The following is a 17,333-nucleotide window of genomic DNA, read 5'->3' as shown; positions in this document are numbered from 1 at the left end:
CTTTCTTCTCTGTTCCTTCCTGTCTGGAAGCCATCACATGGCCCAAGCCGGCCCAGGGTCAGGAGCCTTAAGGTGGAAAGGAACCCAGGTATTCTGAGAGTGCTGGTCTGGGGGGGTTCCAGGAAGAAATACAGACCAGGACTCGAGGGCTCGGGGACAGGGCTCTGGACTGGGGAAACGGTGGAAGAAAGTCCCTCTCCCCTAGGATGGCAAACTCACCAGGCCCAGAGGCAAGTTAACACTGATTTATCTGTCCCGTAACATGGCTGCTCCGGCAGAGCCCGGCAGGGACCGCAGGAGGCTCGGGCAGAGCCGGGCTGGGGCGCAGAAGGCTCAGGCGGACGTGTCAAAGAGGCGGTCGATCATGTCGCCCACCTGCTCCACACGGTACTTGATGTACTTCTCCGGGTTCTTGGTGAAGGGCACGCTGCCGTACCTGGCCAGGCGCTGAGGTCAGGGGCAGGCTAGCAGCCTCCCCAGCTCCACCTCAGCCCAAGGCACTTCTCAGCGTGCCCCTGAGTGATGCCCCTGTCTGGCCCCAGAGCAAAGCCCAAGGCACGGGCTCTGTCACCCACACCCGCACGCCCCTCCGTGTTTTCTCGAAGCACAGCGCAGAGACCCAACAGGGGCAGTGAAGGGCACAGGGCTGGGGAGGTGCAGGCAGAGGGCTCACCTGTGCAGAAAGGCCCCATAGGTCTCCCTGACAATATTTTTCTGCGCTTGGCGAATCTTGTCTCTCTGCTCCATGTCAGGAATAGCCCAGGCCTTCTGGATCTTGCACAATTCTTCAAGGCCATCATTGAAACCCTGGCCGCCAAAAAAGGTGGAAATAGAAGCGACCCAAAGACAAAGACTCCAGGCCCGTGTCCCTGCAACAGCAGCAGGGAGCCATGGGTGGAAGGGGACCCCAACTCACCTTGAACCGCTCCTTGATCATCTGCCGCTCCTTGTCCCTTAGCTGGGGGAGGTGAGAGAGGGCAGAGAAAGTGTTCCCCAGAGCAGAACCGCCCGGCCGCTGGCTCCTTCCCCAAATGCTGAGCCCAGCCCTATCTCCTGCCACCGTGGTGGCCACAGGCATCCTTCACTCTTCCCATTTTTTCCCAGAGACATGACAAAAAGTATCACACCTGCTAGATGCCCCTTCCCAGCCCAGGCCTTCTGCATACCTTGACTCCCGGTTGGAACACAGGTAGATTCTTCTCAGCGATGTAGTCAGTCACCTTTAACCAGCTGCCGGGTGGGGAGAGAAGCAGAAGGCAGAGCAGGGACAGCTCAGGCTGCTGCTTCCCAGGGGCTGGTTTGTTTTGTTTTGTCCATCTCTGGACCTATTGGGGGAGGGGCGCTCCGCGATCATTAGAGGCGCGGCCACGCAGAGCACAACTGAGATTTTCCCTTGGAAAAAGAAAATGTTGGGGCTGGTGGCTTTCAAAACCAAGAACAGGAAACAGAATTCAATACATTGAACAAACGCTAGTAGCTGCACATCGATCTCCTGGAGAATAAAGACGAAGCGGATGAGAAAGGAGGGCGGAAGCAGAGGACAGACAAAGCGAGCAGGAGGGACACTGCTCACATGAAGAAACACCAGGGGAAACACACAAACCGAGGAGAGACGGGGATGAGCAGCAGTGGGAGCGCAGCAAGCTCAAGTGCTCTCGCGACCTTGCTCTTTGCCTGGCCTCATGTCTCCACACCCGTGAGGCAGCCTCTGGATTCTTCTTAGCCTGTGCCCTTGGCACCCCACCCTCTGGAGAAGCTGTCATAGCAGCCCCCGGGGAGCAGGTGGCGGTAGAGGGGGGCTCCCCTCTCCGTCCTGTCAGCGTGGTTAAACAGCAAGCGGAGCACTGGGCCCACGGGGGGAGCACTCCCCCGCCCCTGACCCACTCTGAGTGAAGCTCGGGTAGGAAGAGTGAGTGAAGGATTCGAGTCTGGGGGTGAGGGGAGGGCGCGGCGGGGCCCACCTGCGCTGGTAGGTCTGGATCTGCTGCTCGATGTGCTCCCGGTAGGAGCGCTCAGCAGTCTTCTGGGTCACGGCCACCAGCTGGATCAGCTCAGACCTGGGGCGGGGGAGTGGGGAGGGAGCAGAGGGGGACCAAACTGGTTTTCGGGGCCCATAAGGCTGCTGGTCTCCACAGCAGCACCCGCGGGGCCTGCCCCACACCGCCCCAGGTCCTGGGACTCCCAAGAGGCAAAGCGCTGCCCTCCCCACCTGGCCAGGCAGAGGGCACCGGTGGCCCCGGAAGGGCGGGGACAGGGGGGAGCCGCGCGCGCGCGTGCACACAGGTCCCCTGCAGCCACTCACTTCTCCAGGGCCTTGAGGATGTAGTTGTAGTTGTTGTGCAAGAAGATGGCGCTCAGGGCCGGGTCCTCGTACACCTTGGACTTGCTCAAGAGGTTCAGCTGTAGGTTGCCCAGGACCTTACCTGCACGGGGAGGGAGTGGCGACGTCCGCGGGCAGTCTGACCAAAACCACCCCGGTCCCTGGCCCTTGAACCAAGTCCAGCGCTTGTCCTTGTCCCTTCCAACCTCGGACTCCACAAGCCGCAGGAGCCCTCTGCCTGGCCCTGCTCAGCCCCACAACGGGAAGTTAGGCTACGATTCCCAAGGTCACGGAGGGGGCTCGGGAGTGGTCAGGGAGCAGCAGGAGGGCACAAAGGAAGGGAGGGGAAGGCGAGGAGGTGGGCGCAGGGGGCTGCGAGCCGGCACTCACAGATATAGGTGCTCAGCAGACGCTTGCTGAACTCGGAGCTGTAGCTGGTGGCGGAGGAGCTGGTCTCTGGGAGGAGAGAAGACCTGTTATTGCAGCCTGGGCCGCAGCCAGGACCCTCGCTGGCCTTCCTTCAGCCCTGGAAGCAGCTGTGCAAGCCCTGGGAGGGGCCCCTGAGCCTTCCTCGGGCCGACTGGAGGCAGAGGCGCTCGGGAGTGGGGCTGCTGAGCTGCTGGGCTCCTGCTGCTGCGGGGAGAACAGCTTCGGCCTCTTCCTAGAACCCAGGCCAAGCCCCTCGCCCCTGACAGTGACGGGAAGGGGAATGAGCTGGCCTGTGTTCAGCAGGAAGGGCGGCAGGACAGAGTGGTATGCCCCCGGCCCCCAGCCCTGACTCAGGCCGGGTGCTATCTACTCCCAGGCCCATTTATCCCACTGTGGGCTCCCCACAGCCTCTCCCGCTTCTCCCACACTGGGCTCCTCTGCACCAGCAGGAGGGTGGTGGTGTCTGAGGAAGGAGGGGGGAGGCAGGTGCTGGGATAGCCTGGGGGGGCGTAGGCTGGGTGCCACCCGGATAAGCTCAGCATCAGAAAGTGGCCCTGCAGGGAGCTGAGAGTTGGGAGCGCCCTGAAGAAACTCATGTCCCCCCGACCCTGCTCCCCTCTAGGTCCTGAGTCTGTCCAGATGCCTCCGTCCCCAAGAAAACTCACCCATGGGGTTTCAGAGGGGTAGGATGGGGCTGCAGAGCCCTGCTGCTTACCTCGGGGGTCTAAAGGAATATTGTATGTGTCCCCAAGAACTACGGAGTGAAAGGCGGCGCACTCAGAGGGGAAGGGAGAGACAAAGAAGGAAAAAGACGCAAAGTGCAAACACAGGTTAGAGACCGGGTCCCCAGAGTCCGGCAGACCCCACCCCGTGACAGCCGGAACACAGACAGCAGGACACACCCCAGCTGGACCCCTGAAGGTGAGGGAGCACGAAGCCAAGAGGGGATCTGGACAACTGCAGGCCAGAGGCCGCTCCTGGCTCCCTCGCCCCCAAAATGGAGGGGGGGGGGGACGGCCCGGGGACCCAAACAAGGTGGGTTGGGTCTCGGAACTCAGAAACGCCAACGTCCCTCCACGCCGACCTCCCCAGCTCCAGTGCCAGGGCAGCGGTCCGAGGGAAGACACCGGGCCGGCCGTGAGACAGCAGCCCACAGAACGGGCAGCTGGGTGACTAAGCGGGAGGACAGGCGAACGCAAGAGCCGGTGGAGGAACGCGGGAGGTGGGCCAAGGCCGGCGGGCCGCCCTCGAACCAGGGAGCGCCGCTCTCCGGGGTGAGGACGGCGGAAGGAGTGAGGAGGGAGGAGGTCGGGTCAGAAAAGGAACAGTCAGACCCCACTCCGCCGGCGGGGTGGCCAGTCACCCCACGTCTCCAGACAAGAGGGAGGAGTCAGGGACGGGTGGAGGGCCCCACTGGGAGGTGCCAAGTACCTTGGGAGGCCAGCATGGCCCCTGCCGTCTCTTGGAAGTCTAGGAGCTGCTGTAGGAAGAGGATGGCCTGTGTGGGGAGAAAACAGGTCCAGGAAGAAGGTCAAGGGCAGGACCTCAAGGTCAAGGTCACCTCCCAAACACAGCCCCTAGGACCATTCCACAGCAAGTGCAGGGCCAGGGGTCTGCCACGTGAAAAGGGTGGTTGCAAGCTTCCTGCCCTACTGGAGACGCCAAGGACTTTGCCATCCATCCAGCCACCAACACGCTGGCTCTGGGCCAGGCCGGGCCCCTTTCCCTCCCCAGGCGACCTTGGGCAGCACCTACGTTGCTTGTGAGCTCGTGCACGGTGCCGTCCTTGGGCATGTTGTATTCCTTGTCTGGATCATTCTGTGGAAAGAACAGCCCAGCTTCCTGAACCTGCTCCCAAGGCCTTGGGCCCCACCCCAAGCCCCAGGCAGTCTGCTCTTGGTGCCACCTCCTGGTAGACAGGGGTCAGGGCGCCCCTGAGGCAGGCGGGCTGGAGACGGGACAGGAAAAATGGGGCAGGAGTGTCACCCTTGCGGGCTCCGGAGCCCCCAAGGAAAGAAAGGGCGGCGAGTGGGTACTGCCGGGAGACTAGCAGCCCCTCTGGGCAGCCCGCCCTCTGCAGGAGCTCCGGAGGCAGGTCCCTGGCGGTCCTGCCCACAGCTCCTAGGGCCGCAGGTGGCCCCAGAGAGCGGGAGAGCACCTTGATGTTGTCAGCAAAGTCCTCCAGGGCCTTGGCTCCAACGGTCTCCATGGAGGTGATGAGGCCGGGCAGCTTGTTCTTGGTGCTGGCAGCCGTACCCTGAGGAAGCACACAGCTGCAGAGCAGACCTGCTCCTCGCCAGCCGCTCCCCTGCCCCGCACCGCAGGGCCTCCCCTCCTGTCCTGTCACCCCGCGACTGGGTCCCCTTGCCCAGGGCCCTGCAGAAGCTGCTTCCGTGCAGCTTTGGAGCAGAGGTGCGAGGGTGGAGAAGGCGGTTCCCCCTCCCTGGGTCCCCAAGGGTCTTCCCACCCACATACCTGGAGCACCTGGTCAAACTCGGGCTTGGTCTGCTTCAGGTGCCGCAGGATGGGGAAGACGGTGAGCACGGCGGAGAAGTCATGCCGGATGATGGCCTTCCGGGCCGCAGACACGATGTTCTCCCCTTCGAGCATCAGCCCGTCCAGCGCATCCTGCGAAAGCAGAGCAAGGACGTGGTTCACGGAGGGGACGGAGTGGTGACAGCTGCCTCCTAGGGACGGTCAGGGCCGCCGGAGGGGCTGGGGGAAGCCAGCATGGCCCAGCAGGGGACAGCGACCCCCCCCCCCCCCACACACACATGGTGGGGGTGGCTATAGCTGAAGGCTACTGGACGGCAGCTCTGGCCCGAACCCCAGCTTCCACAGCGGCAGGTTTGCGGGGACATCTGGTCAGTCGGGGCCCAGGAGCATGGTGGAGATCCCCACGCCTGGGGATCCAGGCAGCACCTGGATCAGGGAGTCAAAGGTCTTTTTCTGATGGTGCTCAGGGATGACATCCATCAGCAGCTGGTACTCGCTCTGGGCCAGCTTGACGAAGGCACTGGCGCAGTGAATGTAGGCGTCGGTCTCCACGTCCAGCGCGTCGTCTCTCCCTGGGGGGACAGCAGTGCCCCTGAGCTGCTGGTCTGGAGGTTGCTGCTCTCCCTGCTGGGGGGGCATGGGTCTCCCCAGCTCCTGGCCTGCAGCCCAGGCTGGCAGCAGATGGGGGGAGGAGGCGGACTGTTCTGGCAGAAAGCTGAGAGGATTCCAGCAGGCCTGACTGCTTCGAAGGAAAAAACAGGGCTGCAATCCAGCCTTTGTCCTGGCTTCAGTTTCAGCTCTGCCAGACAGTGCTCATGTCCCAGAGCATCAGGTACTAAAGATGCTGGGGAGACGGATGGAGAGAGGGAAGACGGATGGAAGAGGGAAGCGTCCTACATCGGCTTCTTGGCTACGGTGTACCTGTCCCCAGGACTGAGGATTCTGAATCGTACTAGAAAATGGACGGCCAGGGCTGGGTGAATGGCAGTGCCCACGTCAAGGTGGCAGGCACCCTGGTCACCCATCGGAGAAAATGCCGGGCCACTGAAGGCAGTTCTCAGCCCCACCAGACCTTCTGGAATGTCTAAGAAGGCAGTGGGCTATGGCCTAGGAGGCTAGCTGGCATGGGGTCAAACTTTGAGAAGGGGCCATGAGTCCCAGAAAGGGAGGGCTTCTTGCTGGTCAGCTGCCCCAGGAGACCCAGGGCCCACTAGCGGAGGCTGGGGCAGGGGGCACCCCCAGGCAACCTGGTCCCTCAAGCAAAGGAACGGGCTCCGAGTCAGAGCTGTTGTTGGAGTCGGATGTCAGGGCTCCCTGCTCTCCAGGGAGCCACCTTCCAAGGAGCGGCAGCTTCTCCCCTTGGCCCAGGCCCTGAGAGCCAGGCACACACGCCCATCTGGAGAGAGGCAAGGAGACCTAGTGCCCAAAAGAGAGACTTGAGAGAGAGAGGCAAACAGGGCTGGCTCATCTTCAGAGCAGAGCCCTCCGGGGACCTCTGCCAAGGCAGCGGCGGCTGCCCTCGGGCTGGGCTGCGGTACTCACCAGCCAGCGGCCCGTGCTTGTCGTTCAGGGCCTCGGACAGGTGCTTAACTCGGAAATCATGCTCGTGACCTAGCGAGACGTCGGCCGTACAGACACAAGCAGCATTTATCCAAGGGCCGGGTGGGCTGCCCCTCGGGGACAGGGAAGAAGCCCTCGATCTCCAGGAGGGGACGTGAGATGGGGTGGGGGGCAGGGGAAGGGGCACGGGAGAGGGCTCTGAGCCCCTCCTCTGCTGCGGACCACCTTGGGGAACAGCCATTTCAAGCCTGACTTGCAGTGCCCCAGACCGTCCTTAAGAGCTGGTTCTCTAATCCCGAGGCCAAGAGAGAAGCCTGCGGGACGACCAAGGAAGGTTCTGGAGAGCTTCCGGCAGCTGCGGAGGGTCTGATGCTCGGCCCCAAGGGGTTTACCCACATCACCATATTTAGGGGTGGCCTGGAGGCCCAGGCCAGCTTGGTCCCACCACTGCTGGTCTGAGCGTGAAAGGGCTGCCCGTGACAAAGAACTTTCTCTGAGTTCAAATAGGAGACAAGGACAGAGACGGAGGGAATGGGTAGGAAGCCTCAGGGAGGGCAGAGCTGCCGTCAGCCGGATAGGACCAGGCCAAGGCCACGACACCTGCCCCCGTGCCAGCTGGAAGGAGTGGCACCAGGGACCTGCTGTTCCCACCCCCGCTGCCCTCTCTGGGACTCTCCCGCGGCCCTCCTGGGGGCTTGGAGGCTCTGCCCTGCCACGAGAGTGGACACAGGGTGGAGGAGGAGGGAACAGGAGAACACAGGGTGATTACCTTCCAGAGGAATGAGGTTAGAGCCCCCCTTTTTCCCATCTAGACCATGCTGGGAATACTGTTTCAGAAGGTTCTGAGCCTTACGGATCGTCCCTGTCACCAGAGCCACACAGAGAGGAGACAAGAAGACCTAGGAAATGAGTGAGAGAAAACAGCAGCGGGCCTCCACCTGCCCACCACCCCCCCAAGCCCCACACCCGGCCCCCCAACAGTGAGCATGCCCACACGCCGTCTCTCCAGCAGGCCCCTTCCAGGACCGCCGGAGGCGCTGCACAGGGACAAGGAGGAACGGGCACAGGGTGTGCCCCACGTGGGCTCCTGATTCTGCTCCTGACCCTCACCGCTCTGGGTCTGAGTTCTCTTTAGGAAGCGCAGTGGGTAAAGGAGATGAGATGGGCCAAAAAGCCCATCAGGAGAAGCCCAAAATAAAAGACACTACTGAGTGCCATGTAAGTTGGACCAGACTGGGGCTCCGGATGGAGGAGCTGGTGATGACATTCTCATACCCAGAGGGCACAGCCAAGCTGGCAGAGTCTGGGGACCCTCTGAGGCCGACAGGCCCATGGTCCGGCCCGAAACACTAGTAGGAGTCAGAGTTCCTGGGCATGCTCAGTGCTGGGACGTGGACACACGGAGGTCGACAGAAAGCAGAGCCCGGGAGCTGGTGAGACGGGACTGAGCTTCCTGGGAGAGCGGTGCCCAAGACAGAAGGCTTGGAAACCCTGAGGCAGCCTGGCCCCATGCACCAAAGCCACCTGAACCCCCAAAGCAATCAGAGAAAACTCAGAAGCTCGGCTGGGGGTTCACGGAAGCCACCACACAGAGCCGGAGGCAGGACGGTAGACAGGGGACATGCTTCCGGCATGGAGGAAAAAAACAACAGTTAGTATCACAAGTGAAGTCAACAAAAACAAAATCCCAATGCCTACAGCCTCCGGGGTCAGCCACCCCTGTGGGAATGAGACATCTCAGGGCAGGAAAGGGGGAGATAAAATAGCATTTAAAAGAGACGAGGATAGCTGCTTTGTTAATAAAATGCACTGGGAGCAGAGAGGAGGCCCCCACACGGAACTCTGGTCTGTCTTCCCTGGAGACTCCTGCGTCCCCCGACCCCCAGCCGTGTTCCGGAATAAAGTGAGGCTGCCTGGGTTCTGGCAGTTCCCCAAAAAGCTGGGGGAGAAGGGCCAAGGTCTGGAGTAGCTTTCTGTTTAGAGCATGTGACAATCAGCTACTAATGACCAAGTTCAGGGCCCCGGCTCAGCATCTGCCTCCCCGTGTTCTCCCCATTCAGTGAGCAGTCCTGCTAATGAGCGAATCAGATTCCTGCCCCACAGCCGACCGGCAGCAGATGGGCTCACACAGGGCCCCTGAGGAGGCTCGCCGGCTCGCGGGCGTGGACGGGGACCGAGGACACTGATCGGGCAGCCGTCAAACCCATCAGGTGCCCAATGGCCACGGAGGCGCTGAGACTGGTATCAAACCGCCAGCCCACTGAGGCCTCCCTTGCCCCTCTCCTCTGAGCCAGGAGCAGATGGGTCCCAGGGGCCTGGCTCCCTAGTTCCCACATCAGTACCGACCCCTGGCTGCTGAAGACTCTGGGAATTCTGCAGCAAGCACAGGAATCCTCAGAGCCCGAGTCTTCCTCCGTGGCCCAGAAGCCAAGGACAGCCCAGGCCCACTGCGAGCTCTGCCGCGGCCAGCCGACACCCCGGGGGCGGTATAGACCAGGTCTGCCCCCCCCCCCCCCCCGCCGTGGGCCTATCAGAGAAGAGATGGGGAAGAGAGCCCAGACCAGCTGAGGCAGGCAGCCTCACGGCCTCGCCGAGGGAGACAGCCCCTGCCCAACGCACAGGGACGGACCGACGGAGTGCCAGCAGCCGCGGCCCAGCAGGCGGGCTCAGCATAGCGGTAGGAGCAGGTTTTTAGGTGACGGCCAGAAGACCCACGCCGGAAGGGAGAAGGCGGTGCACCTCCTGCTGCGGCCACCAGTCCTCTGCTTGCTCGGGACCCTGAGGGCAGCTTTCTCCAAACCCCAGTTAAAGGCCGGAGCAGGAGCAGGCGCTCTCTGAGGAGCACGGGCAAGAAACACTCTCCTCACAACACTGTCGTGAGGGCTGGGTCCCAGTGGCCACACCGGGTGTGTTCCCGCAGCCACAGCTCGGCAGGGTGGGCTAAGGTACAAGCAGCCCCTGGCTCTCGAGCTTTCTCTGCCTGGTGCTGCTCACAGCAGCCCCTCGCCCTAGCTTCTCCAGACTGCGGCGGACACACGGAGACGTGACCCCTGGAGCATGGAGCCTCAGCAGATGGGGAGTCACCTGCTTTCTGTCCTCTGTACCTACAGCCGGGGGTCACTGTGAGGACAAGCTCTGGAAGGGCCAACGCCGCGAACCCCAAGGCAGCTGAAGGCGACGCAGGTCCCACACAGCCTTCCGGCGGGGGCTGAATGGGCCGGGGTGCCGGCTCACCTGGCCTCTTGATGGGCTTCTTGGTGGGCGTGTCTTTCCTCTTGTTGGGGATGGCGGGGGAGTAGGGTACCCCAGAGGAAGAACTGCTCTTCCGGAAATGCTCCTTCAGGCCCTTGATGGAGCGGTCTAGCTGGCTGGAGCGAATCTGGTAGTAGACGTTCATGAAATCTGAGGAGAGAGGGGGGGACAGCTGTGGCAGCTGGGGTCCCTGCCTCTCTTTCCCCTCTAGATGCAGTGGGCAGGACAGTAGCAGAGCCCACCATCTCGGTTTGCTAACTCATTCCTAGCATCTGCTGTGGCTCCCAGCTACCCACGTAGCCTTGTCCCAAATCAAGCCATCTTAAAAGGGGGGAGAAAAACAATAGAGCTGCGAATTAAATTTCGAAGGTAAAGTTCTTTGAAATAAAGTTCTTTGAGATAACAAACATAAAATTAGGGGGCACCCAGGAGGCTCAGTGGGTTGAGCGTCTGACTCTTGATTTCAGCTCAGGTCAAGATCTCACAGGTTGTGATATGGAGCCCTGTGTTGGCCTCCACGCTTAGTAGCGAGTCTGCACGAGCCTCTCCCTTTGTGCCTCCCCAGGGTATGTGCACACACCCTCTCTCTCTCAAACAAATAAATAACATCTTTTTACGAATAAATAAACATCGAGATCCACCTTGGTAAGGGGTCAAAGGATGTGAGCGATTTACTGGAGGCAAAGAGACAACAAAAGGCAGTGAATGAAAAACACTATGTCTTCAGCCATTCGTGACATGCAAATTTTTTAAAAAAAGGACCACCGCAGCCCCAGCTAAGATAAATAAAATGAATGAAGAAGAGGGAGCCTTGGGACCCCTGATGGCTCTTTGGACTGGCCCCACCCACCGGGGGAGGAGCTGCAATGGCAGAAGGTTACAAACCTGTTTGGTCACTTCTTTTTTCTTTTTTTATATAATGTATTATTTGCCCCAGGGGTACAGGTCTGTGGATCGTCAGTCTTACACACTTCACAGCACTCACCATAGCACATACCTCCCCAGTGTCCATCACCAGCCACCCCATCCCTCCCCCGCACCCTCCAGCAACCCTGTTTGTTTCATGAGATTAAGAGTCTCTTGCGGTTTGTCTCCCTCCCGATCCCATCTTGGTTCATTTTTTCCTTCTCTATCCCCCCATCCCCCCTCCCGCCCTGCCTCTTAAATTCCTCATATCAGAGAGATTTAATAATTGTCTTTCTCTGATTGACTTATTTCGCTCAGTGTAATACCCTCTAGTTCCATCCACGTTGCAAATGGCAACATTTCATTTTTGGGAGTCTTTTTGATGGCTGCATAGTATCCCACTGTAAATATACATACACCACATCCATTCATCTGCTGATGGGCATCTGGGCTCTTCCCACTGGTCGGCTGTGGTGGGCATTGCTGCTATACCATTTGGCCACTTCTACCTGATAGTTGCATCTTTGAGAAAACACCCAAAGAACTCCCTACGTAAGGAAAGCGTCCACACAAGTACGTTCATAACAGGACTATCTATCAATACTCAGAACACTGGAGAATCCAAAAATGCAAACTGACCGGGAAATACTCCATTTCAGCAGTTCCCAACCAATGTGTTCCAAGGAGCCCCAGGGTAAAAAAATGGGCCGAAGCACAGGGGTCTGGAGGTGTCCACTGGCCTCCCTCTTCTCCCTAAAATTCTGCTGAGCCCACAGTCCCCCAAAGTGCTGCTTTGGAGCCGTGGACGTGTTCACACAGTCACGTAAGCTATAGGTTTACTGCGCGTATTATCTTTTCCTACTAAACTTTATGAAAAAAAAAATCCAGGTGGATTAAAGAAATAAAGGGGACCGGAGAGCACTGCGTCTGGCCCTGCCACCTGGGTCCCCTCACCTTGGTTGCGGCCGTACTCCACCAGCCAGCGGGAGATGCGGATCACGTCCTGGAGCACTCCCTCGGGCAGGTGCTCCAGGGGCACCTCCTCTTGGACCTCCAGCTCATCCTCGCCGCTGATCAGATCCAGGATGAGCACAGGGGACACGACCTTGCTGTGCCTGGTCATCAGGCTGCGGAACTCGGACTCCAGAGACTCCTTCCCGCGCTCGAAAAGCAGCTTCTATGGGGACAAGGGGAGGAAGGTAGGGAGCGGGCTCGGCTCTTCAGCCTCCAGGGGCCCCTCCTCTGCCTTCCCTTCCTTCCACGCAGAGAGGAAACACCAGGAAGCCCTCGCTGCTTCTGTCTTTGCCTTGCGGTCCCTCAACATGCATGTTCACACGTGAAACATGACACACGGGCTTCACAAGTTTTACAAGACACACGGGCTTCACAAACATGGGCCGATGATTTTCCCGCTGGGCCATTACTCTGTTTTCTTGTTAGAAAAGGGTTCGTAAGAGGAAACAAAAATAGATCAATGGAACTATGTCGCGGGAAAAACTTCGGTTCTGCAAGGGAAAGGACAGCGCACAGGATGAGAGAGAACACAGGCAAATCATACGCTGGATAAGAAACAGCCAGCCAGAACACACGGGAGAACGGAAAACATGCGTCCACAAGAAAGAGAACACGTGAGGGCTCGCAGCAACATTATTTGTAAATGCCAGAAAGTGGAGTGTCCAGCAAGTGGCGAATGTGGTCTCTCCACACCATCTGACGTTCCTCAGCCAAACCATGAACAAAGCATTGACACACACCACTGTGTGCCCGAATCTTCAAAACGTTATGTGAGGTAAAAGGCGGCAGACACGGAAGGTCACATGTTATATGGTTCCATTGCTATGAGAAGCCTGGAACAGACAAATCTGGAGGAACAGAGCGCAGACCAGTGACTGGCAGAGGCTATGTGACTAGGGAAAGGAGCTGAGGTTTGGGGCTCTTGTTTGGGTGATGAAAGTATTCTCGAACTGGTTCCAGGGGTCCCGTGCCACTCGGTGATTATGCTAGAGCCACTGAGTTGCCTCCTCTAAGTGAGCAAACGTAATGGCAAGTGAGTTATATCTCAATAAAGATGTCTCCGAAATGAGAAAGGAAGGAGTTGGAGTGTCCTTGCTTGAACGAGGAGGATGTGCTCTCGGGGAGACGTATGGCTCACATGTCCTGTACTCTCTGTCTCCACCCCACCCCCAAGTTCTAGTCTGGCTCTTTACTCTCCAACCCAAACTTGGCAGTGACCCCCCCCCCTAAAACAAAGTTCTCTAAGCCCTGACACCCCAAACTCAAGACAGCCCCCGCCCCATGCTGCAGTACACTGATGACACTGGGGTGTCCCCACTGGTGACTCGTGTTGATCCCACTGTCCTTCTAGACAAGGAGGCGGGGCCGTAGGTGGTCAGAGACCACTGGCTGGATCCCAGCCACTGTCATACCCAGTGTGACATGCGAATGTCCTCATTTCCGTCACAGAGCCTGATGGCAGAAACTCTGGGAAGTGCTGCTCTGAACAAAAGCTTTCTCGGTTGGAGAAAGGCCAGGTTCTCATCTTCCATTTCTCAGCTTACTCCCTCTTCTGGGTGACACACACACACCCAGGGTGAGAACTGTGGTGCCACCAGGAGGGTGTGCCCGGTGACTGGGTCTGAGCTGGCCCTTCCTCTAGTATTCTTCCCGCTCTGGGAGGCTGGGGCTCATTTCTCCTGTGTGCATTCTGCCCTTCCCTCAGTGCCTTGAGTAAATCTCACTTCCCAGCCTTACCCCACCTTGCTCTGGTCACCTACAGCCTCTGATACTGAAACGCAAAGACAGAAAACAGCAAGTCAAACATGAAAACAGGAATGCAGGTTCCGAGGGTAGTCAAGTTCACAGAGACAGAAAGGAGAATGATCGTTGCCAAGGGCCGGGGGAAGAGAGGGACAGGGTTTAGTGGGTTTCATTCTGGGAAGATGGAAAGAGTTCTGGAGACGGATGGCGGGAGCGGCTACACAACGTCAATGCGACTTCATGCCACTGAGCTCTTCACTTAAAGGGGTTAAAATGGTAAATTTTATAGTACGTATTTTTCACAACAGAAAAAATACAAATGCGCGTATAAAAATCAAGTGTTAGATTTACATTTGATATGTAATTTAGAGTTGACTTAATTATAAACACGTATTAAGAATGTATACCTATAATTTCTGAGACAGAAGTCTTAATGTCTGAAGTACGCATATCATATTACGTACTACTGTTTCTCCCACTATGTTCTCCTTTAAGAAGGTCCAGTGTCCCTCATGGGACCGGAGAGGGGGACTGGTGTTGCCCAAACCTCCCTCCCGCATTAGCCCGCTGGCCCCTCACCACTTTGTTGAGCTCTGGGCTGTCCGGGCTATTGTCCTGGAAATACTCCACGGCCTTCTGAATCTTGGCCATGCTCCCAAGGTACTCCTCTAGCCTGCCCGTGGGGCTGTCAAGGGAAAGAGCTGCTTCAGCCTGGGCAGATGCAAGATAAACAGGCAGGACCCACTGGTGTTTGAAAGAGAAGAGAATGGACACAGGGGACTCCGGGCTCAAATATATTCAAACCCTCCCTCCTGAAGCCTAGCGTCGCTGGCGCAGGAGGTGTCAGCAATGCGAGCCTCTGGTCCTACTCACCCTTCCCTGATGATCTTCTCAGTGTCACTGGCCACATGGTAGTAGCTGATGACATGGTCCAGGCAGGAGAGAGTCTTCTCAACATTCTCCTGCAGCCGCTGCAGGTTCTCTGTCTGCTTGTGCACAGGGATGATGGAGTTCTCCAGCTTCATAAGACGGCTCTCAAAGGATGACAGGATAGACACCTGCGGGGGACAGCCCAGTTTCAGGACTCAGGCTTGTCCCAGGACTGCTTCCACCCACGCATGAGGTCTTCGGAATTGGCTGCCTTTTCTCTGGTTTTCTTTCTTCCTTTTTTTTTTTTTTTTAAGATTTTTATTTATTTTGACAGAGAAAGAGAGCACAAGAAGAGGGAGTGGGAGAGGGAGAAGCAGGCTTCCTCGATCCCAGGACCCTGGGATCATGACCTGAGCCAAAGGCAGTTGCTTCACCAACTGAGCCACCCAGGCGCCCCTCCTCTGATTTTCTAGATAATAAAATCCATGAGGGAAGGGATAGGGTGTCCGTGTTCACCACTGTATCCCCAGCACCTACCATGTGCATAGCACACGGTCCAAATAAACCGGATGAAGTTTGACTTGAAGGCAGACGGTGCATCGAATGAACTCCTTCCAAGATAATCACCGCAGATGGCCTCCCTTCCACCCCCGGAAGCCAAATCTCAATTTCACTTCTCTCTGAAGCTTTCCTAGACTGAACAGGAAGTAGTTTCATACAGAGTAGCCTCAAATGCATTGCTAGTACCTTCAAAACTCTCTCTCTCTAAGGGTGACTCTCCATTACATAAGGACTAAGACTTTATGATTGTGTTCTTAAACACATATTCAAAGTCTGCATCTACTCGATATGAGCTTTTCCAGTCTCCTCTGGAAGTAAGGAAGGAAACTCCTATCTGGTGAGCGCCTGTTGCAGACCAGGTACTATGCAAGACACGCTCCCGTGCATTGGCTCCTACGACCTGCACAGCCACGCGGGAAGGTTGCCACAGCCTCTGTTAGTAGACGAGTTAACTGAAGCTCAGTGTTACTTGTCAGGAGCTACACAGAAATCAGTGGAGGGGGCGCCTGTGTGGCTCAGTCAGTTAAGTGTCTGCGTTTGCCTCGGGTCATGATCTGGGAGTCCCGGGGTCAAGTTCCCCATCGTGTTCCCTGCTCAGCGGGGAGTCTGCTTCTCCCTCTACCCTTCACCCTGCTCTCTCTCGCAAATAAATAAATAAAATCATTTTAAAAAGGAAGAAGAAAAAGTAGTAGTGGTGGTGGTGGTGGTGGTGAGGCGAGGACCAGATCCCAGCTCTGATTTCAAAGCTCCTTCTACCCCTCAGTATTAGGTTGAAGGCTGAGTTTTCTCTACCCTCAGCAATCTCAGAATCTCAGGCCACCCTGGCCCTCTGATCATCACCCAAATTGAGGACGACACACGACCACCACCCAGCCCATGAAAGCCAGGCTCGCTAAATGTTTGCAGAAGGAGAGAACGAAGACCGGAGAGCTCGCACCGAAAGCTGAAAGTCTGTGCCAGCAGGAGCTGCGACATCCTCAGAGAAGGGGCAGAAAAAGGGAAGGGAGCTAGGTAAGAGCCACCCCACACAGCTGCTGGAGAAACCCACACATTCCCGCCGTCACCACCCAGGCTCGAACCCGGCTCTCCTCCAGTCCGGAGGCCTGTCTGCCCCTCCCACCCGAGAGGTTACTCACCATGTTTTTGGTGAGCTGGTCGCTCTTCTCCAGGCTGTCTCGGATGAAGGACAGCGTCTCCTCCTCCTGGGGGAAGCGGAGGGGGACATATTACAAGAAGCTGGAGGCTAAGAACATCGCGTCCCGGCCCATGGCCTCGCCCCCAACCCTATCTCCTCGCAGGGAGTGCTCCCTTCTTGCCCGCCCCCCCCCACCCCCCCGAGTAGACGTTCCGGCCCGGATCTCGGCCCCTTCCCTCACCTGCTCCCCATCCCCAGCCTCACCTGCTTCAGCTTGTCCTCAATCTCCCGCCGCCGGGCGGACGCCTCCTGCGGGGGTATCATCGCTTCGGCCCAGCGGCTCCCACCGCCCAGAACCTTACCTCTGCGTGCCCTCTCGGCTCCCGTCTCTGCCACACCCACTTCCGCCCTTAGCCCCGCCCTGTGGCGCGCTAGTGGTGCCATATTGAGAGTGGCAAGCGGAATTAGGCTTGCGCAGAACCAAGTAATGGGCCGGGGCAGGTAGCCATCTTGAGTGTGGCAAGTGCGGCTTCACTGCCTTGGCAGAGAAGGTTCCCCAGCGGCGTGCTGTCGCTTTCGCCCGCGGGACAGCTGGAGTTCACTTGCGGGCTTCGTGTGGCTTCGACTGCGGCTGGGGAAGACCATAAGTTTGTTTCCCTAGTTCGCATTTTGTGTCCAGGCACGGATATCGCGCTCTCCGCACGCTGCAGCACAGAGCGTGTCACATAGTAGGCTCAGAACGTGTGGCCAGTTGATGAGCTCCTCTAACGCCTCTGCCCAGAGCCTCCTCTAACCACAGCTTCAGGGGAGACGTTCCTGGATCAAGGTTCCTGTGGGGCTGGGCGTTCAGCTTTAACCGTAAGACTCAGCTCCTGCAAAACCTGATGTCACTCCTTCCTCCATTCCTTCCCTGCTCACCCTGCCTCTGGCCCGGTCCTCGGGGAAGTAAATAGCCGTGTGGCTTTGCTCAGTTCCTCTGTGGGTCCAGCATCCGGGCAGGGGAGGATAGACAACAAGGCATGTGCTGGTGGGTGAGAATATTTTGGG

At 58.1% G+C, this 17,333-nt stretch overlaps 1 protein-coding gene across 9 annotated transcripts; it reads right to left on the bottom strand.

Annotated features, from left to right (window-relative positions):
* Positions 1-230: 230 nt before the first annotated feature.
* EXOC7 (exocyst complex component 7) lies at positions 231-16,707 on the bottom strand. 9 transcript variants are annotated; one of them, XM_059150275.1, is made up of 21 exons: positions 16,551-16,707; positions 16,288-16,353; positions 14,594-14,778; positions 14,300-14,405; positions 11,918-12,140; positions 10,040-10,207; positions 7,575-7,667; positions 6,788-6,856; positions 5,672-5,817; positions 5,225-5,377; positions 4,908-5,006; positions 4,505-4,567; positions 4,181-4,247; positions 3,465-3,503; positions 2,711-2,776; positions 2,303-2,423; positions 1,962-2,057; positions 1,167-1,230; positions 917-958; positions 674-807; positions 231-436 (listed from the first exon to the last, which is right to left on the bottom strand). In XM_059150275.1, the coding sequence occupies exons 1-21, from the start codon at positions 16,608-16,610 to the stop codon at positions 334-336; spliced, it is 2,163 nt and encodes a 720-aa protein (XP_059006258.1). In that variant the 5' UTR covers positions 16,611-16,707; the 3' UTR covers positions 231-333. The 9 variants fall into 9 exon arrangements, with proteins under 9 accessions (XP_059006258.1, XP_059006259.1, XP_059006260.1 ...); XM_059150276.1 differs by lacking the exon at positions 3,465-3,503; XM_059150277.1 differs by lacking the exon at positions 6,788-6,856.
* Positions 16,708-17,333: the final 626 nt, after the last annotated feature.

This window comes from Mustela lutreola, chromosome 15 (assembly GCF_030435805.1).
Source record: "Mustela lutreola isolate mMusLut2 chromosome 15, mMusLut2.pri, whole genome shotgun sequence".
NCBI lineage: Eukaryota > Metazoa > Chordata > Mammalia > Carnivora > Mustelidae > Mustela > Mustela lutreola.
Note: the sequence above shows the minus strand (reverse complement) of the source record. Positions and strands in the feature narration are given on the sequence as shown.